The sequence below is a fragment of the Furipterus horrens genome, unplaced genomic scaffold (genome assembly GCF_987537825.1).
Source record: "Furipterus horrens unplaced genomic scaffold, mFurHor1.1.pri manual_scaffold_2, whole genome shotgun sequence".
NCBI classification, from domain to species: Eukaryota; Metazoa; Chordata; class Mammalia; order Chiroptera; family Furipteridae; genus Furipterus; species Furipterus horrens.
Window position 1 is genome coordinate 12558648 of NW_028327172.1, and position 16687 is coordinate 12575334.

General features: G+C 35.7%; 1 protein-coding gene across 10 annotated transcripts in view; it reads left to right on the forward strand.

Moving 5' to 3' along the window:
* The window catches only part of PHF21A (PHD finger protein 21A), a 164560-nt gene that overhangs the window by 22278 nt on the left and 125595 nt on the right, over positions 1–16687 (forward strand). For 8 of the 10 annotated variants that reach the window (XM_090262132.1, XM_090262084.1, XM_090262146.1 and 5 more), the window contains exons 2-4: positions 4127–4167; positions 11445–11588; positions 16624–16656. In XM_090262132.1, the coding sequence (XP_090118258.1) occupies positions 11535–11588; positions 16624–16656 (87 nt within the window). In that variant the 5' untranslated portion in view covers positions 4127–4167; positions 11445–11534. Of the gene's footprint in view, positions 1–4126; positions 4168–5577; positions 5690–11444; positions 11589–16623; positions 16657–16687 lie in introns of all 10 variants that reach the window. The other 2 variants (XM_090262101.1, XM_090262108.1) reach the window with 1 other exon arrangement.

Genomic DNA, 16687 nt, shown 5'->3' on the forward strand with positions numbered 1-16687 from the left:
GGTGAATTTAAGGTTTTGGCCTGAAGGGAAGGAGTTGTCGTTTATGGAGGTAGGGATGGGTCTGAGGGGGAGGTTGAGGGATGAGTAGCCAAGAGTTTAGTTTTGACAAGAGTTGAGTGGGCAGTTGGGTATATGAGTTTGGAATTCAAGGAAAAGGTCAGGGCTGGAGATAAAAACTTGAGAGTCACCAGTATACAGATCCTTTTATAGCCACGAGACTAGGTGAGATTACCCAATAGCAAGAGTTCTAAGAACTGAGCCCTGGGGAGGTTCACCATTTTGAGGTTTTGAGACATGAGGAGGAAACAGCAACATAAACCCACAAGAGTGGCCACAGAGATTAGGAGGAAAATCAAGAGTGGGTGGTGTCCTGGGAGTCAAGGAAGAAGGGGTTTCAAGAAGGAATTGCCAACTGGGTCAAATAAGTACTGATTGAACGAGAAGTGAGGGCTGAGGCTTGACTGTTGCATTTAGCAACTGGAAGGTCATCGGTGATCTTAACAAGAGTGAAAGGAGGCAAAGCCCTATCTGAGAAGGTTCGATAGCTAATGAGAGGAACTAGGAGGCAACAATTGATATAAAACCCTTACGGGAGTTTTGCTATAAATGGGAGCATAGATGTGGATAATAACTAGAGAAGGATATGGAGTGGAGGGAGGCTTCTTATAAGGTAGAAGAAACAAAATGATCTAGTAATGAGGGAAAAGTGGATGCTTCTGGAGAGTAAGGGGGCAAGTGTAAGGAGTGTCCAGAAGAGGGTAAGATTAAGAGGCATGATTATAATCGGGGCCTAAAGGACTAAATCACATTAGGCAGGATTCTGCTTTTTCTTCTGAGCACTTATTTGCATTTAAATTTTTTTCAGACTTATTTCTGTTTAGAAGTTAGGAAGTGTTGATAAAAAGCAGTAAAACTTATTGTATATTAAATTAGTGTATCAGCTTGGTATAGTAGTAGAAAAAGAGAAGAGATTGAATCTTCTGTATAAGGTGACATTTTAAAGTGCCTTTGAATGACAATTATCTGTGCTATTCTAGTCCCTTATCAAAATTTATGATTGAGCATACACTATAAACTTAATCGTTTGAAATTTGTAGTGGGATGAATTTTAGTCTGATTTCAAACATGATCTAGTGTTGAACATTTTATTTTCTCTGCAAAATTTAATATATAATCTTCACGCACAGAAGTTATAGATATTACATAAAAGGTAATTAAGAAGTAGTTATTAATCATCTGATTTATTGGCGATACTTTAAACTTTTACAGTTAGATCAGAAATCTGAATGATTCATTTCTTTACTATTTTGAAGTAAAGCATCTATCTGTGAGGCTCTGAAGAGGTGAACAACCTTTAGCTTGCGAAAAAATCATGTGAAGTTATGTTAGCAAGATAATATTTCTAAAGCAAAATAATTTCATTCACTCATATATTTTAAATGATTTTTCAAGAACAAATCTGTATTTTAAAAATTTAAGCAAATGTAAAAATTTTGAACTTTTAGCTAAAGTGCTGAAAGTGTGAGTTGTATGTGAGAAACAAATTAAGTGGACGTTCAATCGGCTTAACATGAGAAAATCAGTCTGGCATTTCAGATCTGGATAGTGCAAAAAGTAAAAAAATTACATAGAAATCTTTTTTGCTGCTAATTCATTCTTATTAAATTATAGAAATAAAGTATTTGCTTTTCTTTTTTAAAATCTGTTTCCAAATAGTCAATTAATAATCATTCTTCAGAAGAAACACTTTGGTACTACTGATGCAGTGTTTAAGAATCACTCGTCTAAAAATAATTTACTCTTTTGAACCTCTTTGTAAATCTTATTAAAGCTGTGGATCCTTTTGCCAGAATTTTCATACATATAGACTTTAGCATATAGTATTACCGAGTTGGCAGATGCCTCTGAAACATTCCCAGGGATCCCTCAGGCATAAAGGATGTCAGGCTTTAAAAACTTGCCCTAGATAGCTGACTTATATGATTTTTCTTTAAACATTGTATGCAGACTTTTCCAAAAATATTTGGCCAGTATTTACTGTAGTTTGTTTCTTAGAAGAATAACTGCTAGAGCTGGTTACGAGGAAGTGAGGTCTAGTGGAAAGGCCAGCCCAGTCAGAAAAATCTCAGGGTTTGTAAGCTTTGCTCCACCTTCACTACCAACTGGCTGTGTGACTTTTGGGGAAGTCACTGAACCTCTCAGGCTTTGATTTCCTATGTGATTCTGCAGTCCCTGCAAGCAGTTCCATGATACCATGGTAAAATTCTTTATCAGTTTGGGATTGACTCTGCTATTGCTTTCTGGGGAAATGCCCTGGAGATAAGACGTTCATCCATGTGCCTCTTTACTGAATATGACTTTCAGAAAGAATTATGTGACTGTATTTTTTCAAATGCCATATAAGTGAAAGTTTAAATCCAAACCCTATCTGATCACTTTGAGTGTAAACATGTTTTATATATTCTGGGTATAAACCATTGTCATTGTATGCGTTGCAGTTATCATTTGGAATTCTGTGGCTTGCTTTTTCAATCTCAATATTTTTTGATGAAAAGAAATTCTTAATTTTAATTTAGCTCAAATTATTAGTCCTTTCCTTTTCATTATATTTTAAATGGTAATATTTAAATTCTTAACTATTTTTGTCCAAAGTTACTCATTTGAAAAACAATGCTGTGGGAGATAGATGCATAAGAAATTATCCCCAGTGTGAAAAAGCTCTCAAGAGAATAAACCTGTGACAGAGCATTAAGGGTCCACTCAGTGAATTCAGTCATTTGACAGACTCTACTGAGCATTTGCTATGTGCATGGTACTGATTTAGAGGGCCACAGAGTCCTACAGTTATCCATAATGTTACTAGTCCACTTTTTAAAACTGAGACATTACTGACATATAACATTGTATTAATTTTAGGTATACAAATAATTATTTGATAGATGTGTGTATTGTGAAGTGATTAACACAGTAAATTTAGTTAACGTCCATCACCACACAGTTACAAATTTTTTGTTTCCTTGTGAGAATCCACTTCTTAATAACCATATAATTCTATAGGTTTGTACATGATTTTTTTGTTGTTGGGAGTCATTCTAGTCTTGGTGATTGAAATTGTCATTTATGTGCACTTGAGAACTTTAAAAAGTACTGCTGCTTATTAACAAAAGGCAGGATAAAACAGCAAATTGAAAAATTTTTGGAAATGAATGTTAACTGTATGAATTGGAGTTCTTTAAATTATTTTACTATATGTTTGGTATGACTGTACATGATTAAATTTATAATCTGGATGACATAAGTATTTTTTGAAATATCCCTTGAGGAAATTGGAATAACATCAGTCAACAAACATATTATGTTTAAAGCATAAGGAAGATACTTACAGGTTTAGAGCGAGAGGCAACATTGATCAGCTGCCTCTTCGCACGCCCCCAACCGGGGGGCCCTGACCCACAACCCTGGCATGTGCCCTGACCAGGAATCAAACTGGTGACCTTTCGTTTTGCGGGACGACGTCCAACCAACTGAGCCACACCAGTCAGGGCGGGAAAGTCACTTTTATGTTACATGGTTTACGTATAAAATGGTGAGACTTTAAGAATGTGAATGAAAAGTTTAATTAAAATTATGATTATACATATAAAATGCTGTGAACTTTAAAGCCTTATATGAGACAAATTCATTTCAAGCTTAATTGAAAAAAGTGCTTTTAAGTAGACCAAACTAAGGACCAATGATGTTAGCTCAATTTGTTAATATAAAGTAACAAACAGGGAAGGCCATTTGGGATGAGAATGGATTTGTGTGTTGTTTAGATGAGGTGCATTTCATTTCTGTGTGTCTCAGGAAAGGGAAATCTTCAAAACTTACTTTTCCTTGTTTTGAAAAAACCGTGGAAAAGTGAAAAAACTGGAAAGTCAGAGATTTAACATCTCTTGCATTCTTTCCATGCTGTAAAAACTACCTGTTCTTCTTTTCTTTCTTTTGGGTTTTAGCACTTTGGAGATTTTTGTGTTTGTTTTTTTCTTCTTAAGATCAGATAGAAACCTTTCAGTCTCCAGCTTGTGATGTCATGCCATAAATCTTTGTTTGTAGTCTAATTCCATTTTCCCTTCTTCTGTTGTAGGGAGCGAGAGTGCTGAAGGAGGGCCAGTTTCCCCCAAATTGGTAAGTACTTTTACCAGGCAGGCATGATGTGCCTGATGCTAAGTTTTTCAGTGAATTTTTGCAAAAAAGCTCTCTTCCTGGAAATGAGGCTTTGCTGTTTGCATCAAGTGAAAGTGAATTTTTGTCTAATTTCACATAGCCATATCTGAAATGCATTTGTGTTTCTAATAATACTGCTAGGCTTGCATGTTCCTGCATTCGATAATCTGTTAAAATATAAAGGTCCCCTGTGCCAAAAATGTCCTTAATGCAGTGGATAAAGCTGAAAATTCAAAAGTCAGGAAATTTAAAAGTTAAGGTTCCCGTTGTGTTTTGTATTACTTAATATGCTGTTAAATTTGATCGCCTTAGTATATGTGCAAAATGGCTAGGTTAATGTAACTGTGGGAACCTTGACTTTGAAATTTTGGACTTTTAAGCATTTATATTCTTAAATTTAATGTTGAATTGGCTTAATGTCTGATATTACATTTTTAATGTATGTTGTTTTGTGTAGTTCTTAAAGAGAAGAAGAGAGAGAAATGTAGCAGTGTGGGGCATATTGGCAAACATATTTTTCTCTAACGTCTACTTTAAAATCTACTTTAACAGCTTAGAAATCATCACACTTAATCACTTCTTTGAATGTCTAATTCAAGATCACAGATTACACAAGGCAGTCTAGTAAGAAAGGATCAAACAAATATTAACCTTATTTGGAGAGCATGTATTATGATAAAAAATTTGATAAATTAAATTCAAACATGATAGCTGGGATACGGTAGTCCCCTAATGCAAAGCTATCCTTTTTGTTTTTTAGTTTTTTAATTCTCTCTCTTAAATAGTAATTAACTTAATGTGTGGAATAGACACTTGGTTAAGGCTTATTTTTTGATAACTTGGGGTGTCTTTCTTGTAGGGATCGGGCTTTGAACATGAAAGGGAGACATTTGAACCAGTTAACCTTCCATTTACTATCTTTTTATTCTACTTGCCTTTCTCTCATGGAATCTTTTTTTTTTTTTTTAAATTTCTTTTTGTTGTTGTTGTCCTGTTACAGCTGTCCCAGTTTTTCCTCTGTTGCTCTCCATCTCATGGAACCTTTTAAAATAAATAATCAATTCCCTTTTACTCTGAGATATGATAGAATCACAGAATTTTAGAGAAGGGACTTTAAGGGCCTTCTCTTCCAGCCTTTTACCTGATGTGGCAATTTTTTCCTTTATCCCTAACAGATTGTTATTCAGGTACATATTAAATACTACATTTAAAAAAATGTAGCTTATTATTTTCTATAATGTATTTTGAGGAAATCTAGGTCCACAGAAATGAGTAAATATTACTGAGGTGGGGCAGGGGTGGGAAAAATGTTCTGCGGTCAGATAACTTGGGAGATGCTGCATTAAAGTTAAACAGGTTTCTTTACTGCAGGACTTCTCAGAACCTTTAATATGCTAATGTGCATTGTGAATCTCCAAGAGGGGGATATGATATGCAGCTTTCTTGAATACTTCTAATGACAGGCAGCCCACTACCTCATAAGGTAACCCATTCCTTTTTTGTACTGTTCTAATCCTTAGCTCTTCCTTAAATTGATCTGAAATCTATATCCCATAACTTCTACTTCTATTAAATACTTACTGGTTCTGCCAAGACCACCACACCCCTCTGTGTTAACTTTTGTGTAGTGAATATGTATATGCTTCTGGCCATGCTTGTCTGGACTATTTTTTTTTTAATCATTAAATAGTATTCTGGTAAATGCGGCAACCAGTTCTAAAATGTCAGCTTCATTGTCACTGCTCTTACACACTACTCTCCAGCCTCCTTCATTCTGAATGTCTGTGGGTTTTTAAATTTAGTTCAATGTTCTGGTTGTCGGGTACGGTTGGGATGATTTTAGTAAACACGCTTGATTTCTGTACAGAAAGGTGAGAAATAGAAGAATGTGTGTGTTCCAGTTAGACCTGGGCCCAGGAAGCTGAGGTAGAAACTGCATGTTAGAATGAACACTGGTCGTAGGGACAGGTGAAGACAGTGCCCAGACTGGTGAAGGACAGGCTGCTGTGGGACCTGACCTGACCTGACCCCAAATACCATGCCCTGAGTTGGAATGATATGACTTGGGTAGGTAGGCATTCCTTTTTTTTTTTAAATGAGGATTCCTCCCAAAATAAAAGAGAAATGATACATGTATTTTATATTCAAACACATTCAGACATTCAGATATGCTAAATCTAGGTGTGTGTGTGTAGAAATTTAATTTAATGTTTAGGAAACATCAGTCTCACTGGAGTGATTTTGTCAGCAGTTAACAACACCAGGACTTGAGCGCAGTGACCTTGCCAGGTTCAAACGGGAGCCTCGAACCCATGATTGGCCAGCTCTTTGTGCGATAGTCTTTTCTGTCGGCGCTGAGGAGTGTTCACCAAAGAGCTACCACCATGAAAAGAAAAAAAACATTATATTTTTATGTTATTTTTATTGATTCCTGTTAGTGTTAGTTTTCAATAAGTGCTATTAAAAGAATTTTATTATTTTTAACATCCATGATAATTTTAGCACTGTTAGTTAAAAGTTGAAGATACTGTTTTATTTCTTAGTGCATTAGATACATAGTGTCCCTGGCTGGTTTAGCTCAGTGGATTGAGCGTCGGCCTGCGAGCTAAGTGTCGCTGGTTCGATCTTCCAGTCAGGGCACATCAGAGAAGGAAAACTCTGACTCCAAAAAACCTCCGCTGCCTTGCGGCATACCTCTTCAGGGGAAAGGCTAAGGGAGTAAACCCCGACAGAAAATCTGGAGCCGGAGTCCCTAAGGCGGTTTGACGTTGTAGTCAACATCGGCAACTCCTGCGGCGCACCTGAAGCCAAGCTGTATTGACTCCGTCTTTCCCTTGGACCCTTAAGCTGCGAAGAGAGGGGGAGTCTGCTGCATGGGCAACAGCAGACCCTCCATATCACCCTGCCCAGGCTCTGTAGCTTCAGCTTCACTGGAGAGGACACTCCAGCGTCATCGCAAGATGTCGATTCAACACGGGAGGAGACAGATACCATGTCACTCCCGAGTCGGACTGCACAGCCATTCTCGGCGGTGCAGATAGACTCTTAAGAAGCTACACCATCGTCTCTCGAGACGGACGGCTGCCGACGAGATACATAGTATTTTGCACAAATTGAAAACTGATATTTTAATATTAGGCATGTGACAAGTAAGGATACATAGATCTGTCCAGACTTTCTAGTTTTTTTATATTAAAAAAAATTAATTGTATCTACTCAAAACACTATTCTGAGAATATAGATCAAAAATGGAGTCTTACACCAACTAACTGGTATAGTGAACACACAGTTCACCCTTTTTAGGGAATTCAGTCTCGGGGCACAATGTATTATGAATTTATTATTAGTTAAGGAAACTTGGTTGACGAGTTGAGTTGATTGGAAAAGGTATATAGTAGTTCAAGAACAGAGCAGTATTTCTTATTAATTAATTTTTTAACAAGGTGACTTTTTTTATTTTATTTTTTTATTTATCTGTTTTTAGAGAGAGGGGAGAGGAGAAAAAGAGGGAGAGAAACATCAATGTGCAGTTGCCTCTCATGTGCCCCCAACTGGGGACCTGGTGTGCAACCTAGTCATGTGCCCTGATTGGGAATTGAACCAGCGACACTTGGTTCGTAGGCCAATGCTCAGTCTACTGAGCCACAGCTCAGAGCAGTATTTCTTAGCAGCGAATTCAAAGTTTAGCATTACTAAATTATTAGAATCATAATGAAAGACCTAGAGGTCACATATCTCCAAGTAGAACTATACCCAGAAAAATAGTTAGAAACTCCTTTCTTAGAGAATTCGAAAATAGGAAAGCCTACAGTCCTCTCAGTAATATACTGTATTGAGATGTAAAGGGCTTTTCGTATGGTATTTACCTTATTTAAACCTAATAACAATTATATGAAGTAGGTGGTACTGTTCCAATTTTCCCGACTTAATAAGCAAACATACAAATTTTAAAAACCCTGAGGCTGAGAGTGATTACACAGTGAGTAAGTGGAATCAGGTCTTTTGATTTTGGGGGACAGCAAAAGTTCTTCCCAGACATCACTGCTGCCTTTCTTAGTGGGATTTGATTAGTGTTTTTGTTTGGTTGCTTGGTAGAGGTTTTATTTGTTTTTTGTTTGTTTGTTTGTTTGTTTGGTGAGAGACCATTAGGTGTCCTGGTGGTTTGACATGTATAGTTTTGAAGATAACAAACGTTGGTATTCTGTCCTGGGCAATTGTCCTTTCTGATGGTAGGATTTAGAGCTGTTGGGTGGTGAAAGGCAATGCCTCTCGGCAAAGTGTGTCTATTACTGTTTTATGCATCTGTTTATATTTACCGTGCAACAATTAATTTATAACTTAGTAGTGTTAGTCAAAATATGATAAATCATTGTTTTTACAGATATTAACAAATCATGCCTTCTTTATGATATTGTAAGCTGCACCCAAATGGTCTTCACATGATGGCTGCCTGAGTTGTCTGTAGCCCCCCCAAATATTTTTAAAAAGGATTTTTAGAAGCTATAAATATGTGTATAGAATTTGTTCCTTTAGGGAGAGTCCAGTCTCCTAAAATTGCTTTCCAGAAAGAGACATTTATGAAAAACGATATCAAATGAATCTTCTAATTCTCCGTAAGTTTTTCTGTAACAAGTCACTGCCTTTTTTAACCCCTCTTTTAAAAGTTTTATTTTGAAATAAAACGACTAATTGGCACTTAGAGTTCTTGACAAATAAAATGTATGTCTTTGTGTGTCTAATAAGTGGACAGCAGTCTGAATGAAGAAGGCAGAAGCTGTCAGCCCCTCATTAACCTGAGTTGCAGGCTTTTTAGCCCGCCAGGCGCTCCGTGAGGTTTTGAGCCTGCAGGTTCAACCTTGGTTTTACTTTTACTGAACAGTTTGTCTCATCGGTATTAAAATTTCCTGATGCTTTATCTGGCGACCCGGAGTTAATTTTTTATTATTTAAAAATAAAAATAAGTGCCTATATTCTATTGAAATTTTTGAAATATCGATACCCTGGACAGAAGAAAGTAAATGACCCTTAGTGCTGCCCCTCAGAGATAACCTGTGGCAAGTTATGGAAGTGCCACCTGACCCAAACTCAAGACAGCTCATGGTGTTATTTTTATAAATCTTTGTCAGTTTGATAGACAAAACTTGTCTTCTTAAAATTTACATTTCTGTGGCTATGTTTTTCATTCATGTTTTTTGGTGGTGGTTATTTCTTCAGTGAATTGCTTTTTCATAGTTTTAAAAACTTGTGAGCACTCTTAACTGTAAATTATGTTAACTTTTTTATATTCTAAGTTCTCCATGTTTTTAACTTCTGTTTGTTTCTGTAGTTTATATGAGTTGAGTTGAGCTACAATATGTTACTACCAGTAAAATAAAATATGACCTTTCTGGTGTTGAAAATACCCTGTTAACTTCAAGATGATTCTTAATTTGGTAAATATTATAACAAATAATTTTTGGACACATTTTCTGCAAAATTAAAAATAATTCAAGTACTGTTGTCAGGAAGAACTAGTACATAAGTCAAGAATTTTAGTAGAAAGATTATTTTAGTATTCAAATTAAAGTGACTGTAGTTTTAACATGTGAGTTTGTATGTAATGGAATCTTACATGACAACAAAAGCCTTGGTCTAAATCAGGATCTTAACGAGTCTCACGTTTATTAGAGTTCCAGAGATTTTCTAAGGTAATAAATAGCTGAAAAACCCAGGTTTGTTCATCAAAATATGTCTTCTTTTCCAAATTATACCCCCTAAACATACTGTCTTTATTAAATTTTTTGGTTGATAATATCATTGTACAATAATCCTTTCCTAGCCTCCACAAATGTGAGTTTCAAGGAATTTTACACTTTTGAGAGGAGTTTTTATTTTAGGTTAGATATTTTGACACTACAAAACGGTATATACACCCTAGGGGAAATACTGCCGGCAGCGATGTTTTAAACCTAGTGAGGGTAAGCAAATAAAATGAGAACTAATATTGACAAGTACATATTCTGTAGTTAGTGATTTTATTATAACTGTCAAATCAGGTTTTAAAGAAGTGTTAAGAAAACTTAGGTTGACCATGGACTTCGTCCATAGGTAGAGAATTATTGGAAAGTGTAGAGTATGAATCTCATTGAATTGCTTTAAGGAGCAGTGATTCTTTTCGCTTTCTGACTGTTCCCTTCCTCAATTTGTAAGAACGCTGAGAAGTTACTCTGACTACAAGTTTTATAGGTACGAAAATGTAAAGTTTAAATGTATGCAGACAGACGCAAACTTTGCTTTGAGTTTGAAGGAATTTTTCACTTTTGAAATTTATTGTCTTTTAGGTTAGAGTATTTTGATAACAAGAAAAAAGAAATTAACCATTGCATTGATTGAAATTGCAATAGTGATGAGTAGAGCAGGACAGGAGAGTTCACACTCACAGATGCAGACTTTTGATGTTGTCCCCATGTGCAGTTACACACACAGCCACAGGGACGCACTGGCAACCTTGACAGGGACATGGCGTTCACTGCGAAGCTGGAAGCGCCTGTTCCATTGCCAGACCACCTGATCTGTTGCGCACAAGAGATTTGCTTTTAATACCCTTTCAGAACTTTGTGGGAAACATAGCTACATTGCCTTGTATTTGTGTTAATGATTAATTTGTTAAATGTAAGCCTTTAACTTAAACCAGAGTTTTCCCGTTTTTAGTTTAAAAAAATTTTTAATAGAGTTAAAGAGTTCATCCAAATAACAAGAAGTACCCTGGCCTTCTGTAAGCTCTGAGAGACCCTGGACTTTCCAGTTCACTCTGTGTGATGTTTAAAAATGTATGACCTGTTGTTACGTGTCTCTTTCTAAGGGCAGCGTGTCCTGGATGGTTATAGGCTCCCCCTCTAGTTTTCCGGCGCATTTAGGGCAGAAGTGGTCTTGTTCGCTCCGTATCCTCAGAATGTAGGATGTAGTGTGGTACTGAGCACATGGTAGGTGCAGAGGTGTTTTCCTGACCAGATTAAAACATTTTTTCATTTCTTACTTATTTGAAGTGTTCTGTAGAAGAATGCTCAAAGAATAAAACCCAGAAAGTTTTGGTACCAATTCTGTACAGCTATTGATTTTGGAAAGAAATCTGTTTGGGACATTTCTTGCCCTGTGCTAGAGAGTCAGATAGTTTTCATCTACTGTAATTTATTGTATTTAACATTAATATTTCCTTTATACCTAACATAATGATCCAAAACATTGATTGATCTCTACAGCTGCAGTGAGAAGAGGAGTTTGTAATTTTAAACGGAGGCTGAAGAAACTACAGAATTAGCAGACATAAGAGAAAGTGGAGAAGGTAGAGGATGGAGTTGCAGACTCTACAGGAAGCTCTTAAAGTGGAAATTCAGGTTCACCAGGTATGTTGCATTATTGGCTTCTCCTACGTCATGTTATTGAGTAATGGCTAAGATTAGTAAACAGGCCCGTCTCTGATTTTTAGTACAATTGCTAATCATCTTTCAGACAGTTGTTTAACAGTCATGTCATTTACATTTTATCACTTCTCAATAAACTCATTGATAATACTTCTAAGAACTTTAATAAAATATTCCTGATTTCCTTTTCACAGAAATGAACTGAAAATACTTTTTGTATACCAAAGGTGTTAAAAAATACTTTTTTCCAATTCATCTGAGGGCCTTTGTTCGTGTGATTTACGACTTAGCTTGCACATTTTAAATGAGACATGTTTGACTTGACTACCATGTATACTGAAGTTTTTATGCAGTTTTATGTCTTGATTCCAGTTGTTAGTGAAGAAATGTGATTGCCTTCACAGATGTTAAATTTCAGATTTCATAATTCTTACATTTTACCTCAGGTACTTAGGCACAAACCTTTAAAATATAGAAATAAAAATATATTAATGATTATATTTACCTGATATAATAATTATTTTAATAAAATACATTTGTATATTGAATTTTTGAAAATTAAATATGTATAATGTTTTACTTGTTCTAACTGTAACCAATACAAAAAGCAATCCTTAAATAACTAAATCATTACCATTTTTTATATAAACAGAATATCACTGTTTTATATTTTTTCTACATACATTAACTGGATGTGGTTCTAGGTTCAAGACACATAGACATATGTAATGTTCAGTTAATAAAAAGAGATAAATGATGATGAATTGACAGTTTTTGAATGTTCGGGGTGTTGGAATAGGAGAAAAGATATTTTTTTCAAGGTGTTTGTTCTTAGGTATAGTTTCCTTTGTTTTATCTGAATAGTCTAAGGTAAGGTTAATTTCTGAGATTGGTAGAAGAACACATTGGGCTTTTGGTAATTACTGAATTTGCAAGTTGCTCAGCATTAATGGATGAGAATTTACAGGAAAGCTTCAAAGCTTCATGTATATATATATATATAGACACACACACACACACACACACACAAACACACACACACTTACTTTTTACATGAAGTCTTTGTATGTTCAAAAACCCCTGCTGCTGCTTTGGACCTTGTTAAACTTGCTCAACAGTAGTGTTATAGTTTGCTGTGTACAGGTGGGCTTCTCTGTGTGAAGTGTGTTTGGTTTTTATGGTAACTTTAAGAAATTTAGTATTAGTAAGTTTTATATATTTAAATTAAGTATATGATGAAATAAGCACATTTTATTTTATTTGGCCTTATTTCTGTTAGTAATTGAGGAGAATAAAAACTTGTTGACAAAACAAGCTTGTCTTTTTAACCTAGAGGGTGTTGAGTTCCCGGTATAGCTGAATGGCAAATGATGACAGTTAAGTTCATAATTTATTCAAAGCCAACATCATCATAGAACACATTTCTGAGGAACAATAATCAATTGGACATTTACATGGGTCAGATCATTTAATGAAGTTGGTGTGATTGTTGGTGATAATCCTCCTCTCAAGAAAGTTTGGGATGGCAGAGTTGACATTTTGCTTCTAGTTCATCTTCACAAAATATGAACAAATCCCAATAAGATTTTCTTGAAAGACTCATGACCTAAATTGAACTAAATTACTAAAAATTAAGTAGGGTTTTAAAATACTCTTTTGTCTCATATATTAATTCAAGCATACCAATTTTATGAACATTGTAATTATGAAAAAATTTAATGCTTATTCTGTTTTAAAATCTAATTTACGTTTAAAATTATATTTGTTGACTCAAAAGGGATATAATATTCTTCATAAAGTTATCCCACACACTATCTTAGTATTCACATTAACTATTTTCTTACATATTTAACTATTTGCATTTAGCATAAAATTAATAGCATATATATTCATCCTTTAGTATTATACATTTTGTTTTTGCAATAATAAACATTTTTGTTTATTGATAGTATTTTAAAATATAGTCTCTTAATATATTTTTATTTCAGTTACACTTAGAATATTTTTCTAATTTTTTAAAATTTAAATATTAACAGTAAATCCAAGTGACATGCCTAGTTTATAGATATTGTTATTCTGGTTGGATATGTGGTAACTTGCATGATCACCAATTATGACAAGTTCAGGGATGCCAGGAATGACATCAAAGTATGCTCTGGCTGTTAGGCTGAGGCAAAAGCCACCCCTTTGTGCATTTCCAGTTATGGACTGAAGTTAGGGCTGAACTTGAGCTTGCTGGATAGAAAGTGTGCTGTGAAACCACCTGGTATTGCCATCATAGAAGGGTAGTTTTGTTCTTTATTGATAGGGAGATGGCTTAAAAAGTAGCAACGTGCACAGAATTGATGTTGAATAAATGTTTATATAATAATGGCCTGTGATGGGCATCTCATCTTTTTTTGAGAAATTGCCTTTTGATGATTCTTATGCAGATTTGATGAAAGCCATATTTAAACTTTCAGAGAATTTACCTGGAACGGAATAGATAAAGCAGAGGTTAGCAAATAGTTCCTGTATAGGGCCAGATAGTAAATTAAAATATTTTATACTTTGTAAGTCATTTATGATCTCTGTCACACTGCTCTGCTCTGCTGCTGTGCAGACCAAGCAGCCATAGACAATTTATAAATGAATGGGTGTGGCTGTGTCCCATTAAACTTTATTTACAAAAACGGGTAGATGGCCAGACTTGCCTGTGGGCTCTAGTTTGCTGTATTCTTGCAATAGAAAGTAACTTAAGTTTGTTAACACAGCGTCAGTTTAAAATCACTAAGATTTGGATGGTCTAGTTAAGTTGTAGTTAAGGGTGTTCAGTCCTGCCTCTGATGATGCAAAATGTGGCTTCACTGCTTACAGATGGTATAGTTTATTTCATTTCCTCAAAGATGGAGATTTAGTGTGGTTATCAATCAGTTTTTAAATTCCAGTGTCATGGAAGAAAATCTTTTTAGCTTTAAAAAGGCAACTTAGGATAGGAACCAACTGCCTGGTAACCAAATCAAAAAGGAAAACCAAAGGTTTCTTCGTGAAGAGTGTGGTTAGCCTTTAGGCTGTGTTAGTAAAAATGTTTATGTATAAAACCTTGTTGTTCATTTCACTGAGCTCTTAGAATGTGTTATTACTATTTTGTAATTAAGACCAGGATGTAGAAGAGTTACTACTGTCATGTGTGAAGTAGAGTATGTAGTAAGTAACCTATATGCCTTGTGTATTTGGAGGTCACATGGTTGGCAACCTCAGCTTTCTAGAATGTAGCTTAGCACCTGAAATAAGACTTTTGACCAACCAGAATAAAGGTGAGAAGTCATTTACCACAGATGATACAATAAAAGCTGACTTTTTAATATTGGGTTGGTCAAAAAGTCTGTTTGTTTTTTTCTGTAAAATGGAAGACACATTTTTCATTTTCACCAATAACTTTATTGATCTGGATATTTTGAGTATGTTGGCTATCTTCCGCTATTGGCTTCTGGTGGGTAGAGGCCAGGGTGCTGCTAAACATCTTCCAATGCATAAGACAGCCACAGAGCAAAGAAGTATTTAGCCAAAATGTCAATACCAAGAAACTTCGCAAACCACTTTCAGCACTTTCAATCAGTCATAGCACCTTCTCCATACACTGCACAAATCTTGTTTTTGCGTTTCAGTTGCATTTTTATCTTTCTTGAAATAATAAAGCATAATACGCCAAAAATGTGTATTTTCTTTTGCCTTCAATATTAAAATGGCTGCACAAAAATTCACGAATTTTGGTAAGTGTTTTAAAAAAATGCACGGCTACATGACAGCTGTCACAGTACAGTCTAACAAAATTTTTTCCAATGAAGTTAAAGACAACTAAGCACTGCTAGAGCCATCGTATGGAAAAAGCTGAACGAACTTTTTGGCCAACCCAATATTTAAGAAGGCAGATAAGCATATAATATATTTTAGAAAGTTTTTATTTTATGACTAAAAAATTTAAAAGTGCCTTGTCACCCAAAGAGAGGGACAGATTTTTTTTTTTTTTTTTTTTAAGTTTACTGATTTATTTATTTAATTTATTTCTTTTTAGAGAGGGGAAAGGAGAAAGAGAGGGAAAGAAACATCACTGTGTGGTTGCCTCTCACGAGCCCCCCACAACTGGGGAACTGACGTGCAACCTAGTCATGTACCCTGCCTGGGAATCAAACCAGCGACACTTGGTTCGCAGGCTGATGCTCAATCCACTGAGCCACAGCAGCCAGGGCTGAGAGGGACAGATTTTAAGTTATATGAAAAGTTCCCTTGGGGAACAGCTTATTCCCAGATAACTTTTAGGAGTCATCTTTCTGATACTCCTTTATCCTTCAGAGTCTTGGGCAGTGATGCTTTTAGAAGTTGGGTTAAGATCAGACAACATCCATCTTTTCTTTGGTTTTCATTTTGTTTGGACTTCTGTTTTCCTCGGTAAAGGTTTTACTCATTCAGTATTCTGGTAGCACTCTCCTTCCCAGAGGAACCCAGGTAGGTAGAGTTCTGCATTATCGTTCCTTCACGTTCTTACTCTCAAATGCCAAGTGTCACTGTTCCACCAAGTACACCCCTGTCTCCCCTCACAGAGAAGACAGTGGTGAAGTCACGTCTGACACCAGGCTCCTTCTGCACTTGGCTGTTATATGTGGGAGCAGCAGCTTTCTAGGCCTAAGTTGGAACTATAGACAGTGACAACATTTTGAAGAGATATTTGGCTTTTGGAGCATCCAGCTTGTTAAGCCTTTTAAACCCCACACTTGACCCCCATTCTGTCTCCAGATTTGTTAAAAGCAGTATCACTTCATTTCAATTATAAAGTGGTAGCTTGATTCCCCCCCCTATATTAAAAGGAGTGTCTTGTTAATAACCTTTTATATAGCTAACAGAGGCTTTTGGTTCTGATTGTGGTGTTCCTCGTTTTTTGAGTGTGGACTTAAAATTCTAGATTTTGAGGGCCAAACCTGATTAGCCATAGTGAGTTAATGTGTAAGAGTGACGGTTCTTTTTCTCTCTTTATTACCAGAAACTGGTTGCTCAAATGAAGCAGGATCCACAGGTAAAGTACTACTTTTAACCTATTTAATTTT